General features: G+C 33.7%; 1 protein-coding gene across 1 annotated transcript in view; it reads right to left on the reverse strand.

Moving 5' to 3' along the window:
* Positions 1 to 1745: 1745 nt before the first annotated feature.
* Positions 1746 to 18216, reverse strand: part of SLIT2 (slit guidance ligand 2) — a 493710-nt gene continuing 477239 nt past the window's right edge. The window contains exons 35-36 of the mRNA XM_053704101.1: positions 6099 to 6310; positions 1746 to 3599 (exon numbers count right to left, since the gene is read on the reverse strand). Coding sequence (XP_053560076.1) covers positions 3358 to 3599; positions 6099 to 6310 — 454 coding nt within the window. The 3' untranslated portion in view covers positions 1746 to 3357. The remainder of the gene's footprint in view (positions 3600 to 6098; positions 6311 to 18216) is intronic.

Genomic DNA, 18216 nt, shown 5'->3' on the forward strand with positions numbered 1-18216 from the left:
TTGTACCCCATAACTGTATACGTAAGGTTTATGTATATATCTTCTGTTTGTTGTACTCCATTACTGTATACGTAAGGTTTATGTATATATCTTCTGTTTGTTGTACTCCATTACTGTATAAGTAAGGTTTATGTATATATCTTCTGTTTATAGTACCCCATAACTGTATATGTAAGGTTTATGTATATATCTTCTATTTATTGTACCCCATAACTGTATACGTAAGGTTTATGTATATATCTTCTGTTTATAGTACCCCATAACTGTATACGTAAGGTTTATGTATATATCTTCTATTTATTGTACCCCATAACTGTATACGTAAGGTTTATGTATATATCTTCTGTTTATAATACCCCCTAACTGTATACGTAAGGTTTATGTATATATCTTCTGTTTGTTGTACTCCATTACTGTATACGTAAGGTTTATGTATATATCTTCTGTTTATAATACCCCATAACTGTATACGTAAGGTTTATGTATATATCTTCTGTTTGTTGTACTCCATTACTGTATAAGTAAGGTTTATGTATATATCTTCTGTTTATAGTACCCCATAACTGTATATGTAAGGTTTATGTATATATCTTCTATTTATTGTACCCCATAACTGTATACGTAAAGTTTATGTATATATCTTCTGTTTATAGTACCCCATAACTGTATACGTAAGGTTTATGTATATATCTTCTATTTATTGTACCCCATAACTGTATACGTAAGGTTTATGTATATATCTTCTGTTTATAATACCCCCTAACTGTATACATAAGGTTTATGTATATATCTTCTGTTTGTTGTACTCCATTACTGTATACGTAAGGTTTATGTATATATCTTCTGTTTGTTGTACTCCATTACTGTATAAGTAAGGTTTATGTATATATCTTCTGTTTATAGTACCCCATAACTGTATATGTAAGGTTTATGTATATATCTTCTGTTTATAGTACCCCATAGCTGTATACGTAAGGTTTATGTATATATCTTCTATTTATTGTACCCCATAACTGTATACGTAAGGTTTATGTATATATCTTCTGTTTATAGTACCCCATAGCTGTATACGTAAGGTTTATGTATATATCTTCTATTTATTGTACCCCATAACTGTATAAGTAAGGTTTATGTATATATCTTCTGTTTATAATACCCCCTAACTGTATACGTAAGGTTTATGTATATATCTTCTGTTTATTGTACCCCATAACTGGGACATGAAAAAAAAAAAAACTTTGATGATTCAAATAAAGGATAACATTTTAAACAACTTTCAAATGTATTTCTATTATCTAATTTGCTTAGATCACTTTCTGTCCTTTGTTGAAAAGGATACTTAGGTATGCTCAGAAGCTGGGTTTGCTCAGAAGTGCATTGCTGCTCCTTCAATAAAGGATACCAAGAGAATGAAGCAATATTGATAATATAAGTAAATTGGAAAATTGTTTAAAATAGTATGCTCTATCTGAATAAGGAAAGGAAACATTTCTGTTTCATGTCCCTTTAATGTTACAGCACTGCGTAATATATTGGCACTTTATATATAAACGATAATAATAATAATTATGATGTTGTTGGCTAGACAGACTGAATAGTGTTTTAAGTGAGGTTTGTTGCCTGGATCTCTGTAAATGAGACACTTCAATATGGTTTCAATACAATACAAATAAATATTCTCATACAGTAATTAACACTATACTAGTCATTGAAAACTTAAAATAAAAAAACCAACAAATATGTGCTATGGTTGACGTAATACCTGTTTAATTTACAAACATCAGTAAAATTACTGATATCAGTCCAAAAAAAAAAAGTTAAAAATAAACAAGTCACACTGCATTGTACATGAACAACTAATTATTTTTTTTAAATAAAAAAAAGAACATGTCGAACATAAAATCTGTATTTGTACAGAGTGCCCTGGGTTTAATAATTCTTTTTAACATTTGTTTTTCTTTTTTTTTTACAAATGGGAGAAACAGAGCCCACTACAAATAATTACCAATTATATACCGTAGTTTAGCAGCACATAGTAACATAAGGACCACATGGTACTAAAGTAGTTTTATTATGGGAATACATCACAGTTTTTGACAGTATATTCTCTAAAAGCAAGGTAAAAAAAAAAAAAAATAATCGGGGGGAGTATTAATTTATCAAATTTCTAAAGACTAGTGTCATTTCTTTTCTAAACACAATTTTATTTTTAAGTAAATATATATTTATATTATATGTAGGGAAATCACTTCTATACAATTTATACCTAGTCAAAAAGACATTTTGTAGTGTACATATTTACGCTCTCGGGATGTGTCCTGAACATCTGTTTCACTTAACGCACTGCCAGTTAGACAACTATATTAGTTATTAGTGAGTGATAATCAGACGAAACATATACACCCAAGATAATTTTGCGGTTAGTCCTCTTACAAAAAAAAACAAAAAACAAAAAAAACCCTGACTTCTAATTTTATTGTTTACCATAATAGAAAATACCTGGAAAATATAAATTAATATATATTAAAGCATTGAAAAAAAAAATTAAAAGAGAGGGTCTAAAAATTTTAAGAATGATGTACTTTGATACAATAAATACTTCTCATTCAACCTGAATACTGTAAATAACATTTATGAACATAATTATTCTAATTAAACTATCTATTAGTTGGCCCAGTTAATATTTATTTAAAAAAAAAATAATACTGGAAAAGGGGGGGAGCTGAACTTTTCGGTAAGTTTCTTGTGCTATCTTGAGACAAAGATATTCACGACCAGAAAGCTAATTGAGTCAGATTTTCAGTCCCAGCCGTTGATCTTTTTCTGGAGTTGGTAAAATATGCACAGTGTACAAAATAATGTAGCTTGTTTAATCCAGACATGCTCCTTTTACAAATCTTCTTGATCCCTTGTCACCTAAAAGTTCCTTTGACAAAGGAGTACTCCAGTACACCAATTCCGATTTGAAAAAAATGTTGATATGTAAAAGCCAATTAGAGTTTCTTGAACATTGTTTTCCAGATTGTGCCAGCAATTTATCACAAAATGCAGACAATATTGGTATTAGCTTAAAATTTGTAAAAAAAAAATTCCAGCCAACAGCATTTAAGTTCCCCCCTCAAGGTATTTTCTCCAAAAATGTGTCTGTGTTCCATTAACAGCTCCTCTTGTTTACAAGAAGTTAAAGTCTTAGCGCTGATTTTTTTTTTTTTGCAAGAAAAAAAATGTCTTTTTATTATAATAAAAATAAGTTTGTTTCTGTATATTACAATATAATTCAAATATTTCCACTATGAAGTTTTAATTAGTCCAACACAGTATACAAACATTTTCAAAGGATGTGTGACAGCTACATATTTAGGAGGGGCACTTTGTACAGCCACACTTTATGACTTTTTCAACCTCGTCCACAAATGAGGAGCCATCTGTGCATTCAAAAGCGTATTTCCGTCTCTTGCTTCTCAGTGGTCCACAGCAATGCCCATTTGAGCATGCTCCTTTGCATTCTAATCTCGATACCTTCTCGGTCGTCTGGCAAGCTGCATAACCTTGCTGCTTTTGGTAGTAATCTCTGACCCGTTCCCCTCGACAAGAGATTTCTGTAAGCAAAAATAATACATACTAAACAGGTGTGTAAAAAAAAAAGCAACATGAATCTAAATTTAGCACATGAATTTATTTGGCAAACATACATTTTTATTTCAAAACCTAATTATTTTAGGAAAGTTATCCCTACCTATTAGCAATAAATACAGCTTTACTATAGTGACAACAAAATTGGATACTTAAATATTTTCTTTTAATACAAAAATATACATCCACTGTTCTTAGGTTGAACAGCTGGTTCTATTTACTTCAGGGAACTGTTTCAGAGAGCATGCAATTTAATTTATTAGACCTCCAGCTCAATATTATTCAATCTGTTGCTTAATACAAGTTACATTCCACTAGCTTCATAAATTACTAAAGTATACACCAACTAAAAATGAGACATCTGTTAATCACTATTCTGGCCCTGTTTCTCCATTTCCAGTTACATTGATAGAAAAAAAAAACACAAAAAAACACACAAAATAAATAAGTGCCAGCTGCAGCAAAAAAAAAAGAAGACGTTGAAATATGGAGGAAGGAGACACCACAATAAAAGGCAGGAAGGGGAAAAAAAAGGAAAGAAATAGGTTCCAATTTTTTTTCAACCAGCTCACCTGTGGAATTCGTGGTGATAGATCAGTGGAGGCTGAAGGGTGAAAAGAATAGTTTGTGATAAGGAAAAAGTGGGATTATTTGCTTCCCAAGTTGCAGAAGATAATTGTTATTCTATGTAGCAAATATATTACATATTAATAAGAAGACAGAGAAAGGCTTTTCAGGAATAGTTGGATACAGAGGAGAAGTAACCACAATGTAATATGCAGGAGAATACAGACAATGTAAGGTTTTTTTATATATGAATATGTAAGGTTTCACTATGTGACAGTGGAAAAGTTCTTTCTCAAGCCTCTACAAGATATCCAGTTCAGTCCAAGGGCTCAATGATTTAAAGCTATCTGCTCTTGTGAGATTATCTAAGAAGTCTCATCAGTCCTGCAACGTCCCTCAAAGAATTTTAGAAAGTCACATTTTAGCATGAGAGCTGTAATATAATGCTCAAAAAAGCCCTCCAAAATTTTGCGTAAATTATCTTCATGCCAGTAAATTTTTGATCATTAGGTCTAAAGTCTTATGCCATTCTAAGAAGCCCAACAGAGAGGTGGGTGAGGTTTAGTGAATGGTTCCAAAAAAATAACGCAAGAATAAAGAGCTTGAATTACCATAACATTTTTAGCGCGGCCGATATCCCATTACTGCGCCCCCATACTTTCAATGGATATAGCGACCATTCTAAACATTGCTCATATTACAAGTTGGAAGTTATGTGTTGCACTCTAAGGCGAAAACACATAATAGTGCAAGACCTGAAGTGTTAGGGTTAGAATAAAAGTACAACAAAACTCAGTCATAAAATACGTTTAAACAACACAAGTCGATGTATGAAAATAAACAGAATAAAATGCACTTTTAAAAAAAAAACAAACTAAGCTTCTATGTAAATAAAAACTTTTTTTTAATTTATTCATAAACCGTTGTAAACGACCTTACAGAAATATAAAAGCCCAATCCCATATAAAAGGCGCCATCACTATACTCATATGTATGAGGCTGATCGGCATTCCTGACCGCATGTACACTTGAAGAATTACCCAAACACTTGGGCACTAGATCCAGTGATGCCGCTCACTCCACATGACTGGAATAGCGCATGTGCACATTGGTATTTTTGTGCAGCGCTTAGCTATAGATGCCGATTTCAAGCGCTTCAAGAAAACAGCCTGCATTCCCTGCAGTATAAGTCTTCTTGAAGTGCTGTTTGTCCAACTTGTTGCAATACATTATATATTTTTGTAGTGATTTTTAAAAGGAAACTAAACCCAATTTTTCTTTCATGATTCAGACAGAAGTAGCATAGAAAGTTGCTTAAAATTGCATGCTCTATTATTAATTTTTCTTAATTCTCTAGCTATCTTTATTTGAAAAAGGAATAATGTAAGCTTAAGAATGTCAGCTTTAGCCCAATTGCCCTAGAGCATCTTCGGGTTAGTGCACAAGCAATAGCCAGAAAAGGCCTTTGTAGCGCACCCCATAGATGTCTATAGGGAAAGGTCACACTGTCTAATGTTAAGTGTGCCTGAGGCTTTCACTCTCGTGCTAGCATTTTACTTTTCAACTTGTAATACAAGGGCAAGAATAGGATTGCTCAATAGCGCTAATATTTTTTTCGGCTCCACTTATAATCTAGCCCAGAGAGTCAAATTTCTACCCAGAATACACAAACCACAATCACATGTTCCTAAATTAGATTAAGCCAGCAATTTGCGGATTACTCCACATAAAACCTTGGATAACTTAAATCTTTCCCCTAACTGCCCAAGTTCCACCCAGATCATCAAAAAGTTTCACCTCAGACTGCTTATACCCTGCCCCTGAACCATACAGACTGCTCAGGCCTTGTCCTTTCTTGAAATTAATTTAAAAATTGTTGGGCGGTATGGTCTAGTTACCTTTATCACAGCTATCTCCAGTGTACCCACTGTTGCATTCACAATATGGTTTTCCTAGACCAGAAAGTCTGCATTTCCCATGTTTGCACTTAATAGACAGACAAGGGTTGTGTTGGTCTTCACTTTCATCACACAGGACTCCCCCAAAGCCATGTAGACATTTACAGCTATATGAGAAGGCATTGATTGGAAGGCAGGTTCCATGGATACACCTATTGAAAAGAGAGATAAAAAATGTCAACAAAAAAAACAAACTACAAAATTACAAAATATTAATGTTCAATAGTATAGAAATATTGTGGCTAAATATTTTTATTTATTTTTTTAATTTCTTTGAAGGAATTAATGCCCCTCTGAGAAAGCTAAGGTCAATGGAATATAATTTACTAATCTACTTAAAGGGCCATAATACCCAAATGTTTAACCACTTGAAAGTGATGCAGCATAGCAGTAAAAAGCTGACTAGACAATATCACCTGAACATCTCTATGTAAAAAAGAAAGATATTTTACGTCAAAAGTTCCTCAGTAGCCACATCCCATTGTAAAGGATTTCTAAGCAGCATATTAGTATGTCTGTCCTGGGACAGCTGAAAGGATGAGCCCTGTGCACTCTCATGTTATTTCCCTATTCAGTGTAACAATGAAATCTCATGAGAGTTAAGTCAAATCTCATGAGATCACAGTAAATGAGTTCATGACCTCAGCACTGCTGATGCTGATTGGCTGCTGTTCATTTCTTCATTATTATTATTTTTTACCTGCAGCTGGGAGCAGGTGAAGTATAACTTTTTACACAGAACTTACTCTATTTAGCTGAGGAGATTGTGAGGTAAAATATCTTCCTTTTTTACATAGAGATGCTCAGGTGATATTTTCCTGTCAGCTTTTTATAGTTATACTGCATCAGTTTCAAGTGATTTAGCATAGGAGTATTATGTCCCTTTAATGGCATTTTATACTGAACATATCTATGTATGTTTCTAACACATTCTCCTCTAAGTCACACGATTTAGAACAATGTATTATTTGTACTGCACCCCCTAGATACCTTGTTAATGGGTTTGCCTATTAATTCCCAAACCAGAATTCTTTTTTGAGGAATAATTTTGAGATTGTGTTTATTTACTTTCTATGTGTGTATAGTTACTGTGTGTGTGTAAGCTGGATTTGAGGGGTTTTAATTTTTTATTTTTTTAAATATATATTTTTTTAACTTTTTTTTTTTTTAAGATTCCGAAGACTTATTACCTTACCGTTGGAAAGGATATTCGATTACCTTTTCAACGGTGGGTCTTGGGGGTCTGTAACTGCTTAGATGCCTGAGATACAGGCTTCTAAGCAGCAAGCCCCATTTCCCTATACTGTCTATTGTTTTTTTTTTAAATAAAGTTGCGCTGTGACGTCATCACATCATTGTGCGTGACATCACTGCGAGAAACGTGAAGCCCCGGCGATGCCTGTCACTATGCAGGCCAGGTCACTGGGATAGGAGCGGGTGGGAGCCCCTAGATCTCCCTCAAGGTAGGAGAATGCTAGCGACGGCTTTGAGCACTGCTCCATAACTTGTCTGCCTGCTCTGAGGTGGCGGACAGAAATTAACCCGATTGCTGTCGTCATTTATCGATGTGCAGTGGACATGATACGCTATATCGTATCATGTCCACTCGCACTTTGATAAATATGCCCCTTAGATTCAGTAAGCTATGTTTTTGATATCTAAAGGACTAAATACAATATAGTAAAAAAAGATATCAGTGCATGAGACATCTGGAAAACCTCTATATGTAATCTAACTACCATCCTTTTACAACCAGAGTACTCCCTCTTAAGAAATATTTCAAAGAATTTCACACTCTTCTGTACAGTTCTAATAAACAAATAAATTGTCTCTATCTACTTTCTCTTCCAAAATGAACATATGTTTAAGGCACCACAGATGCCTTTCAGCTGTGAACTGTCAAAGTGGAGAATAAAAACTGGAGAGCAGAGGTTTGCATATTAATTTAGTATAAATACATCATGCAACGTTTCTGCTAAGCTGCATTTCATTTATGGAATGGATGCAATGTGTTAATGTTAATGCATCACTGTTTCTACCTTTAAAGGGACATGGATGTCAAACATAAACTTTCATAATTGAGTCAGTGTACAGGTTTTTTTTGTTTTTTTTTTTTAAAAAAAATAGCTTCCCAACATACCGAATTAATCTTAGGAACGTACATGTCTCTTAAAGGGACATTATACACTCATTTTTTCTTTGCATAAATGTTTTGTAGATGATCTATTTATATAGCCCATAAAGTTTTTTTTGTTTTTTTTAAATGTATAGTTTTGCTTATTTTTAAATAACATTGCTCTAATTTTCAGACTCCTTACCAAGCCCCTAAATTTTATGAGAATACCGTCAGCTACCTTCTCCAGCTTGCTCCTGTTTGTGTAAAGGGTCTTTTCATATGCAAAAGAAGGGGGAGGGTCTTATTTCCCACTTGCAGTGGGCTTTCCAACAGCCTATTTAACAGAGCTAAACTGACAGCTTCTAAATAAGTTTTTAAACAGTTTTATACTGGATTTTTATATCAGTATCTGTGCATCTTATTCTTTATAGTAGTGTCTTTTACATGCAGTTATATGAAAATGAGTGTATACTGTCCCTTTAAGGCACTATATGGCAGCAGTATTTGTAACAATGTTATACATATTGTGCTCAAGTCATATGCACTTTCCTGATCCTACTTTAGTACGCTCTTGTGGAAACGTTTTTAACAAAAGATACAAAGACGCAGAGTTGAAGAAGTAAAATGGGTTTGTTTGTTTTTAAATTGTACACTAAATCCATCATACAAGTTTAAATTTGATCTCCATGTTCCTTTAAAGGGACAGTCTACACCAGATTTTTTATTGTTTTAAAAGATAGATAATCCCTTTATTACCCATTTCCCACTTTTGCATAACCAACACAGTTATATTAATATACATTTAACCGCTGTGATTATCTTGTATCTAAGCCTCTGCAAACTGCCCCTTTTTTCAGTTCTTTTGACAGACTTGCAGTCTACCCAATCAGTGCTTGCTCCCAGATAACTTCACGTGCACGAGCACAGTGTTATCTATATTGAAATACGTGAACTAACACCCTCTAGTGGTGAAAAACTGTTAAAATGCAATCTGAAAAGAGGTGGGCTTCAAGGTCTAAGAAATTAGCATATGAACCTCCTAGGTTAAGCTTTCAACTAAGAATACCAAGAGAACAAAGCAAAATTGGTGATAAAAGTAAATTGGAAAATTGTTTAAAATGGTATGCTCTGTCTGAATCATGAAAGTTTATTTTGGCCTAGACTGTCCCTTTAAGCAACAAATCTTGGCTACACTACACTTGAAGCAAAGGACTCTAATGCAGTCATTTAGTATCAGAGGGGAAATCTTAACTACAAGTACAGCAAAATGAATTTAAGAATATTATTTAGGCTTGTATTATTACTTTCTTGCATAGATGGGAACAAACTATTAGAACATTTAGGGGTAGATTATGAGTGGCGTGCTAACTGTAGCATGCAAGCGAAAGGAGTTTATCGTGGCTTTTTTGCCCACGGTGGAAGTATTGTGTGTATTATAGGTTGAAAGTAAACACTTGAGTGCAATTAAATTTAATGCGCAACGGGTTAGAGCTCTGATTAACTGTTACGTTTGACTAAAAAGTTACACAAAAAATTTTATAAAAATATTTAAAAGTACAGTTACACTCATAATAACATCTAACAAAAAATATTAAAGAAAATTGCAATAAAAATTAATAAGGGCTCAAAGATATGTTATAAAAAATGCCGGTAAAGGGCTTTAACATTGAGATACATACAGTACATATACATGTCTAAATATGTATGTGTATGTATACTGTATATGTGTGTACATATGTATTTATGTATTAATATGTCTATATATGTATTTACAGACATAAACATATAAACACATAAAAAATATGTGTATATATATATATATAAGATATATATAGAAATATGTATTTAAAGGGCCACTAAACCCAAAATCTTTCTTTCATGATTCAGATAGAGAATAGAAAGTTAAAAAACATTACAATTTACTTCCATTATTTATTTTGCTTCATTTTTTAGATATCCTTAGTTGAAGAAAAAGCAATGCACATGGTGAGCCAATCACACGAGGCCTCTATGTGCAGCAACCAATCAGCAGCTACTGAGCATATCTAGATATGCTTTTCAGCAAAGAATATCAAGAGAATAAAACAAATTAGATAATATAAGTAAATTAGAAAGATGTTTAAAATGGCATTCTCTTTCTAAATCATAAAAGAAAAAATGTGGGTGTCATGTCCCTTTAACAATATAGAACATATTCTGCTATGTGAAGAACATTGGAATGTGAAATATTAATATTTCATGTTGGGTTTGCACACATGAGAAAACAGGATTGGGTATGCTGTTTTAATGATACCCTTTCTTGTGCACATGAGCTGACCAATACGGATGAAGGCAGCTCACATAGGTGCACATAGTCTACCGTTGTATTTGTGTCATTTTATGTAGATAAGAAACGTTATCCCTAAATACAGAAAAAAAACATTCAAATAATTATGTATTGAAATGAAATATAATGAAATTTGAATTAAACTAATTTGCATTTCAGATTCCTCTTGTATGTCCCTTTAAAAACATAAACTTATTTTACTCAGAATGCCAATCTAACAACTGCCCTATATTTTGTGGCACAGTTCCATATTTGAGGGGTTAAATGCATGCTCACCTCCCTGCAACAGTGCTGGTGGTGATAGGTGTGCCTTTAATACTGCAGTTGGTAAACCGAACAGCTGCAGTATTTGGTGAGAACTCTTTGGCAAAGGTCACCTCAGCCTTTCATCCCTCTTGTTGATATGAGCACCGCCAATATGGATGATAATAAAATAGAACATCTATCAGCTGCCAAACTAATATTAAAACAATACTGAAGTGATCACCCTAGCAGATTATTACTATGGGGTCAATTTTATAACGCAACAGAAGCTGATTTGGAGCCCTTGTGGGGCAATGCTAGCTCATGGGAGCCTGCTTATCACAAGTAAAGATGCGGTGGTCACCCGCCATTTCTTAACCTTAAGCTCGCTCGTTCGGGAGATTGACAGGTCATGTAAGAGCAGGGGGAGGAGTTGCACAAGGACTGACCATTTGCCACCATCATGGGTGGACAGTTTCCCAAGTATGGAACCTTGTTCGTCTGTGATTTGCTAAAGAGGGCCCTATGTAAGGTCTACCCCATTAGAAGATGTGCTGTAAAAGCTACCCCCTAAACCACTCAAGCAACATCATATCACAGAAGATCAGCTCATGTAAAGCTATTAAGTGCCAACCCTTTAAAGCGCTAGGATAGTTAGTTTTACTGGGAGGTACAAGATTGTAATGTTTCACTTATAAGCTCTGCCTACCATAAATAGGAAGCATGCGCATCACACTAGTGGTTGTTTACAGGCACAAGACAGAAGATAGGCGCTATCAAGTGCTGAAAGGATGACTTTAAGAATACGAATTGTTAATGGGTCACTACAACAAATAAACAGCTATAAACTGTTGATATTGTTTTTAAAGCAAAAATGCCACCTTAAAAGAACATGAACCCCAAAACGTATCAAATTTGTTTCATTCTTGTCTTATTATTTGTGAAAAGCATACTTAAATAGCTCTTGCAAATGTATAACATTCTTGCAAAACTGCTACCAAACAGTGCTCCAGACTTGTGCATGCTCCTTAGCCTACCTACCTGCCTTTCAACAATAGAAATAAATTGGAAAGTGTTTTTTTTAAATGTTAGACTCTGAAGCATGAAAAAAAATATTAAAGTTTCATGTCCCTTTAATAGATCATAAAAATGCAAAAGACACAGCTACCTCTGGCACTGTTCACAGTCTGCAGAAATCTTGCTCCCATGAGTTATAGATGTATCAGATCCAGATTGGCTGGGAGCAAGCCTGCAAATAATTCTGTGCCAGCAACAAGTTTTGTGGACAATGAAAGAGCTACTGGCATTTTTGAACACTGAAAAGGCAATATTTATCACCCTCTCAGTTTATAGATGCTATTTATTGCCTTAAAGGGACAGTCTAGTCAAAATTAAACTTTCATGATTTAGATAGGGCATGCAATTTTAAACAACTTTCCAATGTACTTTTATTCTCAAATTTGCTTTGTTCTCTTGGTATTCTTTGTTAAAAAGCTAAACCTAGTTAGGCTCAAACTGATTTCTAAACTGTTAAAAACCGCCTCTTATCTCAGTGCATTGTTTCACTGTTAGGCCGTGCTAGTTCATGTGTGACATATAGATAGCATTGTGCTGACTCCTGTGGAGTTATTTAAGAGTCAGCACTGATTGGCTAAAATGTAAGTCTGTCAAAAGAACTGAGATAAGGGGGCAGTCTGCAGAGGCTTAGATACAAGGTAATCACAGAGGTAAAAATTGTATTAATATTGGAGTGTTAGTTATGTAAAGCTTGGGAATGGGTAATAAAGATTTATTTTTAAACAATAAAAATTCTACAGTTGACTTTAATTCATACACCTTTTTTTTTTAATATTTATTTGTCACCACAAGATGTTAAATATACAAAATTTCTGCCCCATATGACCACATACATTATATACAGACCGAGTGAAAACATATTCATACGTCTGAGGCAAAACATAATAAAAATATAGCATCATCTTGCTGGTATTTTCACATTTCATAAAAAGTCAGGCAACAACTGGGAAAGAAGAAGGAAGAAAAAAAAAAAAAAAAAAAAAAAAAAAAAAAAGGAGGAGACCCCCCCCTCTCCTAACCACTTCACCTCAGATCACTTTCAGACATGCCATAGTCCCCTACAATCCATGTGGCAGGAAATATGTCTAATATCACTAGTTCTGCGAAACTAGTGGAAGACAAAAACGGGAAAAGAATCTGTTTTTGGAGAGGGAGAGCGTATGACCTAATAATGGGTAACCACCCTAAAAAAAAGTCTTTAATTCTCTTTTCTGAGGCATCCTGCAAATCATAGGATTCAAAGACAATTTGTTCTTGTATTCCTTTCATAACCAATGAAAACCCGGGCACTCTGCTAGCTTTCCAGTTTTTTAAAATAAGATGTCTGACGGAAAGAATGATGGTATTTAGAATACGTATCCATTGACAGTCTCTAGTATCTGACGAAACTAACAACAGGAAAATGTCTTGCAATGTCAAAGAGACATTCAATTTATAATGATTGTTAACCCAAAATATGATTTTCAACCATAATTGGTTGATTTTGGGACAGAACCAAAACATATGGAACAAATCGGCTTTAACATTAATACACAGAGGACAGCTACTAGAACTAGTTGGAAAAATGTATGAATGAATGAGAATAAGAGGGTGTAAATAAAATTTATTGATAAGCTTCATATGCTATTCTTTCCAGCTCATGGAGACTTTACACTTGCTCAAGGTAGTAAAACTCTGCTTAATCCTATCATAATGAATATCAGGAATAACTGGACACCAGAAATTACTTGCTTAATGTTGCTTAGACAACATGATATCATACATCAAAGAAATTGACGTATCGCCAGAGATGAATTTTTGTAACAAGACTCTAACATCAGACCACGCAACCACATCAACAACATGCCATTTCTGCGCAAAAATAAAATGTCGTATCTGGAAGTATGCAAACAAGTTTGACCTAGGCAAATCATATAGCGTGAATAGGGATTCTGCTGAGCACACCTGATAATTTTCATCCAATAGCTGTTTTACTAATGTTAGCCCTTTTTCCGCCCAAGATTTAAATACTTTTTGGTTGATACCTGGGATAAATTGGGGATTACCCCTGATAGGAAGAAAATCCGAATAGGAAAAGTCAATACCTAAACCTCTACAGAACTTATGCCACGCTAATACTATGTTTTTAAATGATATAAGGCAACAAACATTTGAAGGCAACTGTCAGGGATTACAGTGTAGTATTGCTTTTAAGGCAAAAGGGTATATAAAAAATTACTCTTCCTCCATAGTGGAGACTATATTAGTTTCAGCAACCCAATCAATGGCAAATTTTGCCAGAGCAGCAATGTTATAAAGCTTGACATCCGGAATTGCTAGTTCCCCTGTGCTTGTTTTCTGCATTAGTCTAGCCAAAGCCATTCTAGGTTTTTTATCCTTCCATATAAATTTCGAGAAATAACCATAGAGCTTTTTTATATCAGTATTAGATATAAATACGGGTAGATTTTGAAGACAGTAAAGAAGAAGAGGAAAAATAATCGTTTTGATTAGATTCACCCTTGCTGTTATAGACAAAGGAAATGAGGCCCATAGCTGAAGATCCCATTTGATCTTTTGAAAGAGCGGCTTAGGGTTCCTGTGCAGATCGAGACCGAGATATTTAATAGCATTAACCACTTTAAATGGGATTTTGTCAATAGTAGAAGGACATTTACCAACACACATCAATTCACTTTTTTCTAAGTTGACCAACTATCCAGAGAATGAGCTGAACTCCTCAAGAAGTTGCAATATTATTGGAATAGATTGATGAATATTTTCCAAAAATAAGAGTATATCATCTGCATATAACAGAATTTTTAGTCGATGAGTACCGAGAGGAATCCCTGTTAATATATCCCACAATCGAACTGCTAATGGTTCCAACGCATCGTTGAACAAGAGGAAAAATAAAAGGACAACCTTGCCTAGTACCACGTTGCAACATTATCTCTGGAGAACGGGTCCCATTCACCAGCAAATATGATATTGGTTTTGAATATATTTTATGAACAAACTTAACAAAGTTTCCATTAAACCCAAACTTCTCCATACAATGGAATCAAATGCTTTAACTGCATCCAACGTGAGCACAGTCATATTGTGTGCTATGGGATTTTTTTACCTTGATCAATATTCCAAGCATAATCTAAAAAGGTGATAACTTTACGTACATTCTTTATCGAATTCCTAGAGGTCATAAACCCTGTCTGGTCCGGATGAATAAGATTATGTAGACATCAAGAAAATCTTGAAGATATAATAACAGCTAGTATTTTATAATCCGTATTTAACAGCTAGTATTTTATAATCGACTTTAATTCATACACCATTTACTCTCTCGCTTCATTGCTTTTTTCATCCATCCAATTTTTAGAGCATCATATGTATCCAATAATACTTAAAACCAGTATTTTTACTTTATTGGATATGGTAGTAAGTATAAGGAATGAAAGCTTAAAAGGGACATGATACCCGAAATGATTCAGATAGAGCACACAATTTTAAAGAATTTTCCAATTTAGTTCTATTATGAAATTTACTTCATGCTCTTGGTATCTTTTGCGAAAGGAGAAGGAAAGCACTACTGGGAGCTAGCTGAACGTATCAGGTGAGCCAATGACAAGAGGCATTCATGTGCAGCTACCAATCACCAGCTAGCTCCCAGTACTGAGTCTACCACAGCATTCTTTCCAACAAAGAACAAAAAAAATTAGATAGTAAAAGTAAATTGGAAAGTTGTATATAATTGAATGCTCTATCTGAATAATTAAAGGGATACGAAACCTAAAAATTGTATTTCATGATTCAGACAGCATGTGATTTTACACAACTTTCAAATTCACTTCTATTATCTAATTTGCTTCATTATCTTTGCTGCACACAAATACCTCCTTTCATTGGTTCACCAGATGTGAGCAGCTAGCTCCCAGCAGTGTATAGCTGATCCTTCAACAAAGGATACCAAGAGAATGAAGCACATTTTTTAATATAAGTAAATTGCAAAGTTGTTTAATATCACACGGTCTATCTGAATCATGAAAGAAAAAAATTTGGGTTTTATGTCCCTTTAAAGTTTAATTTTACTTTATTGTCCCTTTAAATTGGAGGAGAATTGAAAATCTCAGCTGGTGAAAAACTGGTGTAAATATTGAGAAGATAAACTAATAACAGAGATATGGTTGAGACCATTGCTTAAAGATATCACATAAGAATAGAAGACTGAAAACCTATCTATGTAAATAATCTATCAGATGCTGTGGTAGATATCCATTTTAGTATTTATTATTATAGGACATGGACATTGGTTTATTTAAAGGGATAGGAAAGTCAAGTTAAACTTGCATTATTCAGATAGAGCATGTCATTTTAAGACACTTTTAAATTTGCTTTGTTCCCTTGTTATCCCTTGTGGAAAAAGAATACGCACATATCCTATACTAGTGGGAGCTAGCTGCTGATTGGTGCCTGCACAAATTTGTCTCTTGTAATTGGCTAACTAGTTGTTGTCATTTAGCTGCCAGTAGTGCAATGCTGTTCCTTCAGCAATGGATAACAAGAGAATGAAGCAAATTTGATAATAGAAGTAAACTGGAATGTTCTTTCAAATTGTATGTTCTATCCAAATCATGTAAGAAAATGTTGTGGTTTCCTGTCCCTTTAATGGTTTTATATTACTGTATTTTTATTTTATGCTTTATGCTAAGTAAATCTGTTTACTACATTTTATTTTTCCAAAGAAAATAAAAACTTTTGTTGCAATGGACAGCAGCAACACATTTTAGTTTATCCTAGCACTAGTGTATGTTTTACTTTTGTGTATGCATAGAGTTCCATCTGTCACCCTATTCTGCATCTCACCCCTGCCAGAAACATATGAGGAGCCTGGAGAGGGTTATGTTGGGAAAACAATTGGTAAATTTGCTTATCTTTCCAAAAAAAAATTGCTATGAATAAACATAGCTACAAAAATCTAAATATCATAAGGCACAAATAAGATGACAATCATAAGCAGAGTAAACTCTACACAAAGTCAGCTCTTTCACATAAAATATACTAACTAAACCTTAGAATGTCTTGTATGCCAAAATATGGTAACCTGCAGCTATCTACTACCCAGAGTAGGAACAACGCAGAAATGATTTTTATAGTAATTTAGACTGCACATTTTTATAGTAATTTAGTAAGTCCAATTTAAGAGTTGAGTTTCTGTTCTTTATCTGGTTGGTTTTATCTTTTTCAGTTTAGTTATCACTTCTTTTTTTTTTTTAACCACAAACATGACATATAGTTATTAAAAAGGGACGGGACACTAAAAAAAAAAAAATCTGATCTATTTAAAAGGGAGCATTATAGTAACAGTGTGTAAGCATTTAAAGGGACATGAAACCCAAATTTGTTCTTTCATGATTTAGAAAGAGCATACAATTTTAAACAACTTTATAATTTACTTCTATTATCTAATTTGCTTCATTCTCTTGATATTCGTAGCTGAAAAGCATATCTAGATAGGCTTAGTAGCTGCTGATTGGTGGCTGCACATATATGCCTCGTGTGATTAGCTCACCCATGTTTATTGCTATTTCTTCAACAAAGGATATCTAAAGAATGAAACAAATTAGATAATAGAAGTAAATTGGAATGCTGTTTAAAATTGTATTATCTACCTGAACTATGAAAGACAATTTTTGGGTTTAGGGTCCCTTTAATGCATAAGTATTAGTTGTCACTTTAAATTTAAACAGCTTTTATCTGTTTTTTTGTGAAAAAATATTTTATGTTTAACTGCTACAGGTACGCGATTGAATAATTTTGGATGTAATGCCGATTTAACTGCTAATTATGAATAGTGTATATTTTTTTTCCCTTTAAGTAAATGAAGTCTTAAGTGATAAAATATTACAAACTGCAGAAACATATATCATTTAAAGGGATAGAACAGTCAAATAATGAAATGTGTTTGGGCGCATTGCTATTTTAAACAGAAGCAAAAATGCTTCTCCTGTTACTGTTTTTCAGTGGCTTACACACATATGGTGTGAGGGTTGTTCACCAGCATTTAAGCCCAGAGAGTTGGTTGTGGTGTTTATTGTGTCTGTAATTACATCATTTGTGTCCTATAAGACACTACTAGCTATATAAAAAGGTATGGTATTTGAATACTAGTGGAATTGCATATGCCACTGGAAACGAGTAATAACTTCTACTAGAATCATATGGAAAATACTTGTATTTAAAACTAATATTCACTCATGCAAATTTAAATTTTGCCCTTTCTATACCTTTAAGGGTGGTGGAAAAGTATTAGCACATTC

The sequence above is a fragment of the Bombina bombina genome, chromosome 2 (genome assembly GCF_027579735.1).
Source record: "Bombina bombina isolate aBomBom1 chromosome 2, aBomBom1.pri, whole genome shotgun sequence".
In the NCBI taxonomy this organism is placed as follows: Eukaryota; Metazoa; Chordata; class Amphibia; order Anura; family Bombinatoridae; genus Bombina; species Bombina bombina.